Source organism: Populus trichocarpa, chromosome 19, assembly GCF_000002775.5.
Source record: "Populus trichocarpa isolate Nisqually-1 chromosome 19, P.trichocarpa_v4.1, whole genome shotgun sequence".
NCBI classification, from domain to species: domain Eukaryota; kingdom Viridiplantae; phylum Streptophyta; class Magnoliopsida; order Malpighiales; family Salicaceae; genus Populus; species Populus trichocarpa.
Window position 1 is genome coordinate 1300548 of NC_037303.2, and position 16563 is coordinate 1317110.

Sequence of the window (16563 nt, forward strand, 5' to 3'; positions counted from 1 at the left end):
GCGGCTCCAAGCAGCAGCGGCGGTGCTCTGTTTTTTCAATGTTTTCCCGTGACCCTCCCGGTTTGGTTTTCCTCAAGTTTTCAACTCTTCCTTCCTCTTCCTATGTTTTGGTCTTCTTTTCTTTTTTCTTCCCTTCCCTCTCTTCTCCCGGTCTGTTTTTTTTTTCTCTGTTTTTTTTTTTGTTTTCTCTCCTCTCGGTTCTCTCTTCTTTCGGGTCTCCCTCCTTCTTTTTCCTCCCTGTTTCAGTTTTTTTGTTCTATATTTATAGGAGTGAAAAGGCGCTGGGCCCTTCATTAGTGCGCTTGGGGAGCGGGTTTCGCGGCGGCTGGTCGGCCACCACCCGCGACAGCAATGCGCCGCTCCCTTGCTTTCGGCAGGGTGAATGGCCGGTCGGCCAATGGCTTTGGTCGGTGGTCCAGGGCGTGGGGCTTCGGGTTGGTGAGGCGTGTGGTCTAGAGAGAGAGGAAATGCGTTTAAAAAAAAAAAAAAACCAAAGGAAACCATTTTTCTTTCCTCCCGTGCTGCATGTCCAGGGGAGGAAGAAAGAGGAACAGTGTCGTTCAAAACGACACCATTCCGTTTTCTTTTTTTTTCTTTTTTTTACATGAAACGGCGTCGTTTTAAAAAAAACGCGCCGTTCCATTTAAGTCCTGCAAGACGCCAAAACGCGTCAATTTGCAAGGCAGCCCTCAATTATCTTTTTTTCCTTCAATTGCATCCCTGCCAATTTCGGTCTCCGCCCCTCTTGTTGGCCGCGTTTTTCACTTTAGTCCTTGGCCTCTGATTTATGCAATTGAGCCCTTAATTGATCAATAAACTTCCAATTTCTTCAATTAAGCCCTTGAATCAATTAATTGCAGCCCCTCCATTTACGCGCCTCTTCCAATTTGGTCCCTGGTTTCGGATTTTCTCAATTAAGTCTCCAATTGGCCCTTAAACTTCAATATTTATGCAATTAGGCCCCTGATTTGACCTAATAAATTCCTAAAAAATATATTTTGGCCCCAGAACTTAAATTTCTTCTAATTAAAGCCCAAATTGACTTAAAAATCAATTTTTCTTTCAATCAAATTCCCTATAAATTCATTTAAAAAACCAATTAAGTCCATAAACATCCAAATTTGGGCTTTTCTCCTCAAATTTCAAATTTTCCTCAACAGGGCTCTCCTCGAATATACTGTCAAAAATCCAATCTTTGTATTTTTAACCTCATTGACCAATTTTCCGACCATTTTCTGAGCGCTTCTGCCTCCTGTTATTTTTCTAACCTCCTTTGGCTATATATTTTTATATATATTTTGTGGGGACCCAAAAATGGGTTACAACAACAACAAAACCCCATCAATTCTCACATCTATGAATAGGTATAGAAGATTCTCCTTAAATTGTGCAGACTAAGTTGCATGCATAATTTTTTTAAAGAAAGGCCAAATATTGGCTGGCGAAGCTTTTGGTTCCCATATCTATAAATGCTCTCACTGTTTTCACCTATTGAAGATATCTTATTAGTGATAGAAGGAGAAGTAAAATCGTAAACATCCTGCTGAATTAACTTATATTTACCAATTTATGTGATATAGCTTGAAAATAATGCAATAATATATATATAGAATAAAATTTAATAGATCATCCGGCAATAAAATGGGAACTTCAAATAATAATTAATGATAGTAATTCTCTTATCGATAACATCTACATGAAGAAAGAAAAATACAATTTAAAATATTTAATAAACATTCATATTATGTTAACAAATCAATCTCCCAACTAAAAACATTTTAAAATTAGTTTAAAACACAAAATTAAATTGGAGTAAAAATTACCTATTAACCCTGATCTATTTTTTCATAAAAAATAAAGAAAAAAAAACATCTCAATAAAACTCCTTTCATCAAATAAAACCTATTAATATTAAGAAATACTTTTTTAATGGTTATAATTTGGCCAACCATCAACTTTTATTTTTTTTCATTATTTTCTTGTTGTTTTCTTTTTTATATCTCAAATTAATAAACTTAAAAATAAGTAAAATGAACTTTTAGAATTAAAATAAAAATTATAAAAACTATGATCCATCATGTGTTTTTTTTTTTGTATTTTACATTATGATCCTCTTTCTAATTTTGTTTTTGTATATAATTTAAAACTATATCTCAATAGAATTAGACTATAAAAAAAAATACATGGATAAAAAAAATAAAAACAAAACAAAACAAAAAATTATAAAAAAAGTACTGAAGCACCTCTCCGGCGCCAGAAATTAGGTAATTCTTTCAATTTTTAAGGGTTAGTTGTCTAGTCTTCCCAATTTAAGACAAAACGGTGACTTCAGCCTTTTGAATTACGGCCGATATGAAATTAAGGAGTCCGAAATACGTGTAGAGGCCACCAAATCAGCCGCCAATATTGATCACTAACCGAAAAAATCACCTATTGAGATGTAGCCTCCATTTCATATAAATACTTTTTTTTTTTTGAGTTCCATCTTCTACTGCTTTCTTTCCATGCTTTCTTTTTTTTCATTAAAGTTTTACTTTCAATTTTATTCTTTTATATTTTATTAATTTAGAATTAATCATCTTAATCATCTCCTTCATTCGAATTGTATATTATTATTATTATTATTATTATTATTATGATCTCGTTCGAAGATTGCTTGCAAATCTCATTTGATGATGTTATCGAGGGGTTAATTTCAGCATTCAGTTACATAATTTATTTCTTTCGGTCAATATAATGTCTATAGAGATATTAAGCATGGTCCGTGCACAAGGTGGGGGTCGCCGGGAAATTGAATTCAAAATTAGTGGGTCGCCGGGAAATTGAATTCTAAATTAATGCCAAGTATATATGAAAAAATATATTAAATGAGTTGATCCCACGCTACACCTGCCTTGGTGTAGCCTCAAGAGTAATAGTTGCAAATTTCATGTGTGTTAGTTGTTTTTATAATTATGGTTTGAAAATATAAGTTTTTTAAAAATATAACTATATTATAGTTTTTTTGTTAATCAAAGTTCTAAGAGGATTTTCAGTAGAATCCATATAAAATTATAGTATTTATTAATTAATTAAATACATTAAAAATTATATAATTGAGATAAAATACAGTTTCAATTATATTTTATCACGTTGCAAAATGGACCAAACATTCTTTTTAAATCTAGAAATGGTCCGTATACACCTATAATTGGATTTAAAAAAAATCTAATATGCTTTATAATAATCAAGGTGTTTTTTATAATAATTGAGTAAGGTGTTTTATATATTATTCCAAGTATATGATAAATTTGTATCCGTATACATGAACTAAAAATATAAACGATGATGAATAAACTCAAATATTGTATCCCAAGTATTTAATTTAAAAGGGAAATATAAAAAATCATACCAATTTTTTTTTGTCATTTTTTTAATACATACAATTTATGTTATCATCTATCTGATATAGTTCATTTAAAAAATCGTTATTTTTCCATTTAATTTTCTGGAAATAAAATAAATTTACCTTAGGAAGTAAAAATGTCTATTTTGAATAAATGCTAAACTATAAAACTTTTTAGTTTTCATTATTGATGCAATGTATGGTCGAAACTAGATAATTTCTAGAAATAATAAGAATAGAAATGTCTGAAATTTTATTTAAAAGTAATAATTGATTTCAAAATCTCATAAAAGTAGTTTAAATCATTCGTCATAGCCAAATAAAGAAAAGATAATTAAGAAAGCTATTTTTTAAAAAATATGAGCAAAAGCAAATATTCAAAACATATAAATAATAATATAAATAACCTAAAAGTAAATATTCAAAGTGAACTATAATAATAATAATAATAATATAAATAATTTACTGCTACCATGTCTGTAGCATTGCACTCCTCTTCCAACCCTATATAATCCCAACGTTTTCATCAGGCTGTGTTACCATTGATTCCTTTGTTCTCCTCGCAGTTTTCAAACTCCATTGCTTCAAATACTTCTCAACCGCTCCCACCTTAATTTCCTGCAAATTGATTAGAAATGACAGACAAGATCAAAGTATGGTGCTTCCTACTTTTCCTATCGAGGCTGGTGTCGAATTTGCAAAATTGTGCTCATGCCGCTCCACAGGTGCCTTGTTTTTTCATATTTGGAGACTCGTTGGCGGATAGTGGCAACAACAACAACCTTGTCACAGCTGCTAAGGCCAATTACCGCCCATATGGAATTGACTTCCCAAATGGAACCACCGGAAGGTTTACTAATGGCCGAACCGTAGTGGATATCATTGGTGCTCCCTTCTCGTCTCCTTGCACGTTATCACTTTCACATTAGTTTCGAAATGCAAAATAATTTGTCTCATATATACCAAATTATATCAGTTTAAGTCTTGTTTATCACGTAGTATAGCGTAATTAATATCACAATAACATGGATATGAAATTATTTCCACATAAAGTTTCATCATATATTATATATTGTTTAAGAATAAATTACATCATCTCTCCTGAAGTATAGTTCAGGTATTTAGTCAAAAGTTGTGAATTGATAGAACAACCTGCATAGAAAAACTTTATAATGCTACAGTAATAATTACAGTACATGAGAGAAGAGAAAAAATCATATGGATGTTCAAAATGATAATAATGTCTTTCTTCTTCATAAAAAATTATTTCTTAGTTTTTTTTTTTTTTTGTTTCTCTCTTTTCTTGTGTCTATCTCTTTCACCATAGAATTTATATGTCAAAATCCCCTTAACCGTGATCATAGCAGAACAATTTATTTGCACATACGGATACGGTTCAGATGGTGAATAGACATTACATTTGGGCATTTGCAGGTGAACTTCTGGGCTTTAACCAATTTATTCCACCATTTGCAACTGCTAGAGGGACCAAATTAAATTTTAACCAATTTTTTTTTTCTTTTGGACTTTTTAATTTTACTTTTTTTAGTAGGATCAATTGATTTTACTTACCTAAAATTATACGTGCTTGAGTATAATATATATAGTTGATAATATTGGACTTAATTAGGAAAAAAAGAATTAATTTGTCTAGACATTTGAACTGTTACTGTCTGAACACTCATCACATTTTTAACTATATCTAGAGTTATTGAACTCTGTTTCAAGCGGGATTAGTATCGTTGGAAAGCTAATACACGAGGCTACAAGTTCTCTGAAGGAAGGAGAACCCAGTTCTCCCTTTGAGATAGTCAAAATTGCTCATCAACAAACACTACCCTACAGGGTCTGTCAGGACCCAATCTCGGTTGATGACCCATAGCTGGGGTTCTACAGCTCCATATTGAGCAAGTCTAATTTTATTTGTTAGCTAACATCCAAAACTACAATTACTATGAAGAAACTTGATCATAATTCTCTCATCCTCCTACTCGAATTCTCTCCAAAAGTCAGGAGATGAATCTGTCCAGATTCATCAACCTTTTCATTTACACACAACATCCACAATTTAACTTTTTCTCTTTTATCTCAACCCCTGGCCATATCACATATCGTTTAAGAGTGTCAAAAAATATCTTTATAAGAGCCAATTTTTCTTATTTATTTCAATCTTCCCTCTTAACGTCAAAATAAAACATTCTTATCGATTTTACAAACTTTCCGAACAATATTCTTCTAAACACAATCCTTGACAACAATTTCAATCAACCATAAATAACAAACGAATAATATTCCAAACAATCCATACTGTCAAGTTATAATGCATTATTATGAGTATAACATATCCGAATATTAACTTCATCAAATGGTGAAATTTCCAGAAATATGGGTTTAACCAAACTGACCTCAAACTTGCAGACCTACTGTGCGAGATACACAACTTCCATACCGAATTTTTGTTTCAAATCTCTACCCTTCCGAATCTAGACAGAATCAGGAAGAACAACATATCCAAGTTATAGCCTAATCCAACGGTGGCTGAAGGAGAAAACAGATAGCAAAGAAGACTGTCCAGAAGTGTATTTTCCCAGATATTTTCCTCCCTCGATATCTCTCAAACGAGGACTGATATAGAAAATCCCTACGGTGACAATGTACAGGACATGGATAAGAACAACATATCTGAATATCGTGCTGATCCAACGGTGGAAGGTGAAGTTATAGCTGTCGGTTGATCTGCCATCAATATATCTTCTCTCCAGTCCCTCTCTAAACCCTCTCTTACTCTTGCTAGTCCCTCCAAGAGAGAAAATAGAATGATATTTATAGTTCTAACATCTTGTTAATTGCACATTTATCCCCACCCCTTTTTTTTTTTATCATTTGTACATAAACTCCCAACCTTTTGTTATTTGAATATTGACCTCTCTTGATCTTACGTATTAATTTTGTCCTCACAAATGTTTTTCTTTAAAATGATTTAGTACTATATTCACTTTTCATTTCATTAATTTCACTATTTTTATCTTGATTTAGGTTTCTTTAATTTAATTTAACCAATTTTACTATTGGTTAAATTTCTCATCTTTTAAATACCCAGAAAAATTATAACCGGGGGTTTACAGTTTTCTTGTTTTTTCGTTCGTTCGTTCTTGGTTCTCTGGTTTATCACTCTATCTCTCTGCGTCTGGCTCTCTCCCCCTCTCTTATTTTGCCTTCGTTCTCGGCTCCTGTGTTGTTCCAGTGTTTTTTTTCATTTCTGTCTTTCTCTCTGTGTGTTTTTTAGCCTGTCTTTTTCCCTGTGAGGCCTTTCTCTAGCTTTTATAAAGCCAGGAAGGTCGTGTGTTCATGCCTCCAGAAATGAGGCACGTTTCGTGAGGGATCATAGGCATCGTGGTCTATGATCTGCTGGCTATGTCTCCTATTGATCCAGTCTTCAGTATGAGGAGATGATAAACAGTGTGCGTTGAAAACGACACTGATTTCACACGAAATGACTATTTTTAATTTGGCCCCTAAACTTCTAACATTTAACAATTGGGTCCCTGATTTCATTAATTAAACAATTCCGAGTTCAATTAAATCACCAAACTTCCAATTCTTTCATTTTTTTAACCAAAGTGACCCCTAAATTATAATTCAATCCTCAAACTTCAAATTTGTATTCTCTTAACTCAGTTCTCAAATACTTTTTATTCATTCATTTATTACCGTATTATTTTTGTTTTTGGATTCGGAGAGTTAAAACATGATCTCTTGTATCGTGATTGTATCCAATATATCATAAAACATGATTTTTGCTTGATTCATGGAGATAGGACCAAATTTTGAAAGCTAAATCTTTCATCAAAATCGAAAGGATGGCTGCTGGTATTGGGAGGAGGTTAATTGAGTGAGCATGTTTGACACAAAATCAAATGCGGATTCTAAGAGTTAAAGCCTGATTTCTTGTATCATTGCAGCTATCCAACATATTAAAAAGCATGCTCTTTACTTGATTCATCGAGATAGGGTTAGATTTTGCAATCTAAATCTCACATCCAAATGGAAAGAACGATAGTTAGTCTTGGAGGGAGGCTGATTTAGCTGATTCTGGAAATTAAACTCTGATTTCGTGCACCAAGATTGTAGCTGATATGTTAGAAGACACATTTCCATTGTTTCTGCACCATAAAGAGACTTAATCAGGACCGAAACTAAGCCCTAAAGTTGCATGAGACCTCACTGATTTTGCCTCTTTCCTGCCCAAAAATCTGCAAATGCCATGAACAAAACGACGACGTTTATTTTGAAACTCCAACTGTTGCTCTTCCCTTTTCACTCAAAATGCACTTTTTCATTTAATTTGAAATGATGTTGTTTTGAGTCTTGGTTAGGGTTTCTTCTTTTCTTTGATTTAATTGTGCCAAACTTCATTATAGTCTCTCCATTTCGGCGCATTTTGCTCCTTGGTTCCTAGTTTTTCAATTTCTTATGCTTGGTTAATTTCCATTTTTTTCTTAATTTTTTTCAATTCAGTCCCTAACAAAATTAAACATTCATATTATGTTAACAAATCAATCTCTCAACTCAAAACATTTGAAAATCAGTTTAAAGCACAAAATTAAATTAAAGTAAAAATTACCTATTAACCTATTAACATTAAGAAAGACTTTTTAAATGGCTATAATTTGGCCAACCGTTAACTTTTATTATTTTTCATTGTTTTCTGGTTGTTTTCTCTCTTATATCTCAAACTAATAAACTTAAATATAAATAAAATGAATTTTTAGATGAAAATAAAAATTATAAAAACTATGATCCATCATGTGTTTTTTTTTTTTTGTATTTTACTTTATGATTTTTTTTTTAATTTTGTCTTTGTATAAAATTTAAAACTATATCTCAATAGAATTAGATTATAAAAAAAAAAAAAAATACATGGATAAAATAAAAAAAAAAACAAAACAAAAAATTATAAAGAAAGTACTGAAGGACCTCTCAAGCGCCAGAAATTAGGTAATTCTTCCAATTTAAGATAAAACGGTGACTTCAGCCTTTTGAATTACGGCCAATATAAAGTTAAGGACTCCGAAATACGTGTAGAGGTCACCAAATCAGCCGCCAATATTGATCACTACCGAAAAAATCACCTATTGAGATATAGCCTCCATTTCATTTAAATAGGTTTTTTTTTTTTTTTTAAGTTCCATCTTCTACTGCTTTCTTTCCATGCTTTCTTTTTATTCATTAAAGTTTTACTTTCAATTTTATTCTTTTATATTTTATTAATTTAGAATTAATCATCTTAATCATCTCCTTCATTCGAATTGTATATTATTATTATTATTATTATTATTATTATGATCTCGTTCGAAGATTGCTTGCAAATCTCATTTGATGATGTTATCGAGGGGTTAATTTCAGCATTCAGTTACATAATTTATTTCTTTCGGTCAATATAATGTCTATAGAGATATTAAGCATGGTCCGTGCACAAGGTGTGGGTCGCCGGGAAATTGAATTCAAAATTAATGCCAAGTATTTATGAAAAAATATATTAAATGAGTTGTGATCCCACACTACACCTGTCTTAAGAGTAATAGTTGCAAATTTCACGTGTGTTTGTTGTTTTTATAGTTATGATTTAAAAATATAATTTTTTAAAAAATATAACTATATTATAGTTTTTTTATTAATTAAAGTTTTAAGAGAATTTTCAGTAGGATTGATGTAAAATTATAGTATTTATTGATTAATTAAATACTTTAAAAATTATAATTGAAACAAAATACAGTTTTTAAATCTAGCGTGGCATTAGACATTGGAATTTACCTTTGAATTACTAGCAAAATAACTGATCAAAGACTCCCATACGCAGCGCTAATGCCCAAACCACCTCAAGAAATGCTGAAAAAGAGGCCAAGAAAGTGAACTAGCTAGGAACGGCAACGTTTCAAGTAAAAAATTACAGTAGATGAGAGAAGAGAAAAAATCATATAGATGTTCAAAATGATAATAATGTCTTTCTTCTTCATAAAAAATTATTTCTTAGTTTTTTTTTTTTTTTTCCTCTCTTTTCTTGTGTCTATCTCTTTCAACATAGAATTTATATGTCAAAATCCCGTTAACCGTGATCATAGCAGAACAATTTATTTGCACATACGGATACGGTTCAGATGGTGAATAGACATTACATTTGGGCATTTGCAGGTGAACTTCTGGGCTTTAACCAATTTATTCCACCATTTGCAACTGCTAGAGGCAGAGACATATTGGTTGGTGTTAACTATGCATCTGGGGCATCAGGGATTCGTGATGAGAGTGGAAGGCAACTGGTACCAAATAATTTACGTTGTAGTCATTTTTTGCCTGTGAGTATTTTTACAACGTCCTATGATTTAACTTCTATATTTGTTTTTTGTTTTCCTATTTCCGTTGACATGTTCCAGGGTGATAGAATCAGCCTAAATGAGCAATTGCAAAATCATGCTGCTACACTCAGTCGCTTGACTCAATTACTAGGGACTAAGCAGGCAGCAGAAAATTACCTTAATAAGTGCTTATATTATGTCAGCTTGGGCAGTAATGACTACTTAAACAACTACTTCATGCCTAGCAATTATACAACAAGCCGATTATACACCCCTGATCAATATGCCAAGGTTTTAATTGACCAGTATAGTCAGCAAATAAAGGTTGGTATTGCTATCCGTTTCGCACGCTTTCTAGTTCGGTTCTGAAGAAATTTTATTATGTTCAAGATATAATAATTGTATTTGTACCTTAATTTATGCATTATATTCCATATATATTTTAATTTATCTTTTTTGTGAATTTATGTCTTTTGTTTCTATTTTTCTTCAGCTTCTGTACCACCTAGGAGCCAGGAAAATTGCCTTGCCTGGACTTCGACCAATAGGCAGCATTCCATACTCATTTTCTACTCTATGCCGCAACAATGTCTCTTGTGTGACCAATATAAACAACGCAGTCCTCCCTTTTAACGCAGGACTTGTATCACTTGTTGATCAACTGAATAGAGAGTTGAATGACGCACGCTTTATATACCTGAATTCTACTGGGATGTCATCTGGCGATCCTTCTGTGCTCGGTAAGTCATCCAACCTGTTGGTGGAGGATGTTACAATTTATTAATACGAGGAATTACTCAGTATACAAGGAGTACGATTCACAGTATACCTAATAATTTCTTGTTTTAATGATTACTATATATTTGGCTCTAAGCAATGGAAATTGTCTGTTTTGTGCATAACAGGGTTTAGGGTTACAAACGTTGGATGTTGTCCAGCACGTAGTGATGGCCAATGCATTCAAGACCCATGCCAAAATAGGACTGAATATGCGTTTTGGGATGCAATTCATCCTACCGAAGCTTTGAACCAATTCACTGCAAGAAGATCGTACAATGCCATTCTTCCATCTGATGCTTATCCAACCGATATCAGTCATTTAATCAGTTAACATGCAGATCTAAGTCAAGGAAGATAATATTCCATAAATAATATAATAAATAATTTATAGAAAATAAGGTGGTCTTGGTCACTTTGTTACGATGATAAAATTATGCAAAACAGCAGTCTAATAATATGACTTCTTGTAAACGAAAAAGAAAAAAAAAACAGTCTGACAATATGCTGTAACATGCATGTACTTGTACCTCAAGAATGATATATAAGATCGTTTTCTTACGAAATATTTGGATAAACTATCTTTTTCGTGCATATAGATTATCAACTTTCCAGTTCTACTCTTCTAGTTTAAATTTTGCTCTTCATTATTAAAAACTAACAGAAGGTTAATTTTATCACATTTTTGTTTTATTTTTATGATTTTTCTCTCATCTTTCCCTCTCAAATCAACATCTATGTTATCACATGCATTTAGAAACCTAAAAAACTCAAAAAGCAAATTTAAAAAATAGTTTAGTTCATGGTTGGGAGTGGCATTGAAACGTTTAGAAAACCACAACGGTAGCATTGAGAGATTTTAAGGTATAGAAGCAAATATTGATGACTTTAGAGGGACCAAATTAAATTTTAACCAATTTTTTTTTTCTGTTGGACTTTTTAATTTTACTTTTTTTAGTAGGATCAATTGATTTTACTTACCTAAAATTATACGTGCTTGAGTATAATATATATAGTTGATAATATTGGACTTAATTAGGAAAAAAAGAATTAATTTGTTTTGGGTTTTTGATAGAAGTATAATTACGAATGTATATAAGCAATAAATGCTTCAAAATTTTGCAAAAATCTCTTTCTTACCCTATTTTTTACCCTTTATTTTCAACATATTTTCAAAAAAGATTAAAAAAATTAAAAAATGAATAGTAATAATAATAAAAGAGAGTGAAACGGCATACATGCAAAGAAATAAAGGACATAATAAATACAAGAGTTTGAGTCCCTCTTAGCTATGAGATAAGGAGATGAGGATATAAGATTCAAAAGTCAAGTTTTTTTTATCCTCTATCATGATTTTATCAGGGAATAATGTTTGTGAATTGTGTTCTATGTGTAAATGTAGAACAATTAGTAAAACTATTAGACTATAGCACTGATACTGCTTAATTAATCGTTGGGACTGTGGGCGCTGCTGAAGAGAGAAGGTGGGCAGATCTTTGGTGAGCGGCTGGAGGAGGGGAGCTTGTCTGGTGTGGGAGATGGAGGTGCAGCGGCGGCGGCTGGCTTCTATGGGTGAAGAAGAAGAGCAAGCCGGCTGGGAGAGGAGAGGTATAAAGAGATTTATATTTCTTATGTATAAAGAGATTGTAAGATCAGTTTTGATAAATAAAAAAACTCTGTTTCTTCATGGTATTAGAGCCTGAACTTTTCTTCTCGATGGCTTCAAGCAGTGTTCCCACTATCACCATTCCCAACATCTCTCATCTTGTCTCTGTCAAACTCTCTGATAACAACTATCTTGTATGGGAAAGCCAGGTAAAACCTTTCTTACTAGGCCAGAATCTTTGGCGTTTTATTGACGGCTCTCATCCTTGCCCCTCCCGTATCCTTTTTCCTTCTGATAAGTCTGAGTCCTCTACTTCGTCGTTGGCCAATCCTGATTATGTCTCGGTTTCAAACTAACCAAAGCCTGATTATTATTCTTCGTGCTACACTGTCTGAAAGTGTTCTTTCACAAGTTATTGGGTTCTCCACCTCGAAGGACATTTGGGATTGTCTCAAACAAAATTTCTCACAGCAATCCCTTGCCAATTCTGCCTAGCTCAAATTTCACCTCTTCTCTATTATCAAAGGTTCCAAATCCATCTCTGAATACCTTGCTCAGGCCAAGAGTTTGGCTGATGAACTCACTGCGATCCAGGAACCTGTATCCAACTCTGATCTGGTTACTTATATGCTTCGTGGTTTGGGTTTTGACTATCAAATGATTGTGACACAATTTTGAACTTCCCACAACTTCCTTCCTTCTCGGACCTACGAACTCATCTTCTTGCTTTTGAAGGGCAACAGGCCTTAGCAGCTTAGATGACTCCTGTGGCTTCCCCTACCGCTTTTGTTGCAGCTCGATTCAACCGTGGACCTCGTCACCCCCGCCTGCGTGATCAACCCTCTCGTCCCTTTGGGGGTTCATCTCAAGTTCACCTTTCCTCTGGCTCGGGCCAGCCTTCCCACCATGCTCCACGTCCTTCCTCATTCTCTCAAGGTCTTTTGGGTCCTCCACCCTCTCGCCAGTCAATTCAATGCTAGAATTGCCAACAATTTGGTCATGTTCGAGCCAAGTGCTCTTTTCCTCGTGCTTTCGCTGGTATGCATGTTACGTCCTCTTCAAATCCTAACTGGTATTTGGACTCTGGTGCCACCAATCACATGACCCATGATGCGCAGAAATTTCACTCTGGCACTCGATATGCAGCTTCTGATCAGGTTGTTGTTGGTAATGGTGACACTCTCCCCATCACTCATTCTGGTAACCTTTCCTTTTCTTCTAGTCCCTTTGTCTTCCTCCTCTCTGATGTTCTTCATGTTCCCTCTCTTTGTAAAAATCTTTTATCTGTCGCTCAATTTACTCGTGATTTTAATGTTAGCATTACCTCCTTCCCTTGGGGATATCAAATTCATGACTTACAGCGTGGTGTTGTTCTCTTTCAGGGCCTATGTAAAAATGGTCTTTATCCTATCTTTCCAACGTTATCGTCCAGCTCCAAGCAAGCTTTTTCTTCTAGTCTTGCATCGTCCTCTTTGTGGCATCGTCGTCTTGGTCATCCCTCCAATAAAGTTCTTCGCACACTTGTCTCTCGCTCTTTATTAGGTTCTTTTTCTCGCTTATCAAATTACCCCTGTAGCCATTGTGCGTTAGCTAAATCAATCAAACTTCCCTTTTCATCTCATGACCATTGTTCTACTAAGCCATTTGCTTTAATCCACTCAGATGTGTGGATGTCTCCTGTTATTTCTGTTTCCGGATATCGCTATTATGTCTTGTTTACAGATGATTACACTCGTTATTCATGGATTTTCCCTATGCGTCTTAAATCTGAAGTTTTTGGTCATTTTTCTACTTTTGCTATGCATGTTAAAACTCAATTCTCTTTGTCTATCAAACAATTTCAAAGTGATGGGGGGAAGGGATATGATAACCTGCGATTTCAACAGTTTTGTGCTACTAATGGCATTGTGCATCGTTTTTATTGTCCTCATACACCCCAACAGAATGGGTTAACAAAGCGAAAACATTGTCATATTGCTGATATGGGTCGCACCCTCTTACACACTGCTCACATGCCTCATAATCTATGGGTCGAAGCATTTTGTACGGCAATTTCTTTGATTAATCGACTTCCAACCCCTATTCTTCAAGGAACTTCCCCCTATAAGTTATTATTTGGCGTTTCCCCAGATTACACATTCCTTCGTGTTTTTGGATGTATTTGTTACCCATATCTTGGAGATTATGTAACTAACAAATTACAACCTCGTTCTCTTCAGTGTGTTTTTGTTGGCTACAATGATCGCAATCATGGTTACCGCTGCTTCCATCCTCCTACAGGTCGGCTTTATGTTTCTCGCCATGTCATTTTTCATGGAGACCAACTCTATTATGCTGTTGTTTCTAAGCCTGTTCAGCTCTCAGATCTTGTTGTAGTCCCCGTGGGCTTTCTTCCTAATCCAACAGCTCAATCCATTACTGTTGACAATTCCCGAACGTCAGCCTGGTCCACCTCTAGGTCAACTTCCTCTCCATCTTTTCCCGTTGACCCTAGCTCTCCACAACTAGCCCCCATAAATTCTCCACAATCAGCTGTATCATCCCCATCCTCAGACCCACGTGCTCCAACACCACCAAACTTATCTCTCTCTTCTTCAACACCTTAGCCTCTGTCTCCCCTTGTTCCTTTTAATGACCTTGTCATCGAAACTCCACCACCAAGTGATCGTGTTAGTCCTGTGCATACACGGTCTAAATCTGGAATTGTGAAGCCCAATCCCAAATATCATGCCAATATTTCTACTCGGTACCCTATTCCTCATGCTTTCTCTGCTTTGGTCAACACAAATATTGAACCCACATGTTACACCCAAGCCTCTCGTCATCCCGAATGGAAACAAGCCATGTTAGATGAGTATCATGCTCTTCTTCAGCAGGGCGCCTGGTCCTTGGTGCCGTCATCTCCTTCACTCAATATGGTTGGTTGCAAATGGGTCTTCCGAATAAAGCGACGCTCTGATGGAACAATTGAACGATATAAGGCACGTCTTGTTGCCAAAGGCTTCCATCAATAATCTGGTGTCGACTATTTTGATACTTTCAGTCCTATGGTTAAGCCCACAACCATTCGTAATGTTCTCTGTCTGGCTATTTCTTTTGGATGGCCTCTTCGGCAACTCGATGTCAAAAATGCATTCTTGCATAGCTCCCTATCCGAAGATGTATATATGCGGCAACCACCTGACTTTGCTGACCCTCACCGACCCAATCATGTGTGTAAACTTCATAAGGCCATTTATGGCCTTAAGCAGGCCCCCCGGGCATGGTTTCAGCGTTTTAGTTCTTTCCTTCTTCGTGTTGGCTTTACTCAAAGCAAGGCTGACAATTCTATGTTTATTTATCATGATCACCTTTCTGTTATGATCTTGTTGCTATATGTCAATGACATCATTCTCACTGGCAATAATTCTTCTCATCTTCTTGCCTTTCTCCGCACATTGGGTGCTAAGTTTGACATAAAAGATTTAGGGCGTTTGCATTATTTTCTTGGTGTGGAGGTCCATTATCACCCTACTTCCATCCATCTTACTCAAAACCAATACACCGTTGATCTTCTCAAACGCAGCAATCTCTTAGACTGCAAACCTATTTCTACACCCATGACTTCCAAAGGTACCCTTTCTCGGACCCATGGTACTGTCCTTGCTGATCCTACCCCTTATTGACAGATGGTTGGCGCCCTAAAATATCTCACCATGACTTGTCCTGATATCTCCTATGATGTTCAACATGTCTCTCAATTTATGGGATCACCTAGTGATGTTCATTTTGAAGCTGTCAAACGGATTTTACGTTATCTAAAAGGCACCCTTAGAGTTGGCCTTCCTGTTTGCAGGTCTCCTGATTGTTCCTTCTTAGTAGCCTATTCTGATGCAGACTGGGCTGGATGTCCTGACACTCGCAAGTCCACAACCGGGTATTGTATATTCTTGGGACCTAACCTCATTTCTTGGAGTGCCAAGAACCAACCCACTGTTTCTCGTTCCAGACCGAAGCAGAATCTCGTGCCCTTGCCTATGCCTGTGCCGATACTCTGTGGATTCAAAGTCTCTTAACTGAACTTCGTTGTCCGCTTACCTGTCCGGTTTTGCTTAACTGTGACAACCTATCTGCCACATACTTAGCCGCTAATCCTATCTTCCATGCTCGTACAAAACACATTGCTATTGATTATCACTTTGTTCGTGAACGGGTCGCCTCTGGCAGTCACAAAATTCAGTTCATCCCTTCTCAACTTCAACTTGCAGATGTCTTCACCAAAGGGTTACCAGTTGACCGTTTTGAACGTCTTGTTTCCAAACTCGTCACCTATCCGGTGTCTAGTTTGCAGGGGAATGTTAGGCAGTTATCGTAATTATGATTAGTAACGGATGGTTTAAAATCAATGAATGCCAGCATATAATGCTTACAGCTGTTACGCTATTATTAGATTGTTGTAACTT

General features: G+C 35.1%; 1 protein-coding gene across 4 annotated transcripts in view; it reads left to right on the forward strand.

Moving 5' to 3' along the window:
- The window catches only part of LOC18108119 (GDSL esterase/lipase At1g29670), a 30252-nt gene extending 19159 nt beyond the window's left edge, over window positions 1-11093 (forward strand). The window contains exons 1-5 of one of the 4 annotated variants that reach the window (XM_052449471.1): window positions 3928-4270; window positions 9578-9702; window positions 9817-10062; window positions 10232-10478; window positions 10644-11093. In XM_052449471.1, the coding sequence (XP_052305431.1) occupies window positions 4021-4270; window positions 9578-9702; window positions 9817-10062; window positions 10232-10478; window positions 10644-10849 (1074 nt within the window). In that variant the 5' untranslated portion in view covers window positions 3928-4020 and the 3' untranslated portion in view covers window positions 10850-11093. Of the gene's footprint in view, window positions 1-3927; window positions 4271-9577; window positions 9703-9816; window positions 10063-10231; window positions 10479-10643 lie in introns of those variants that run through there. The other 3 variants (XM_052449473.1, XM_024591555.2, XM_052449472.1) reach the window with 3 other exon arrangements.
- The last annotated feature ends 5470 nt before the right edge of the window (window positions 11094-16563 follow it).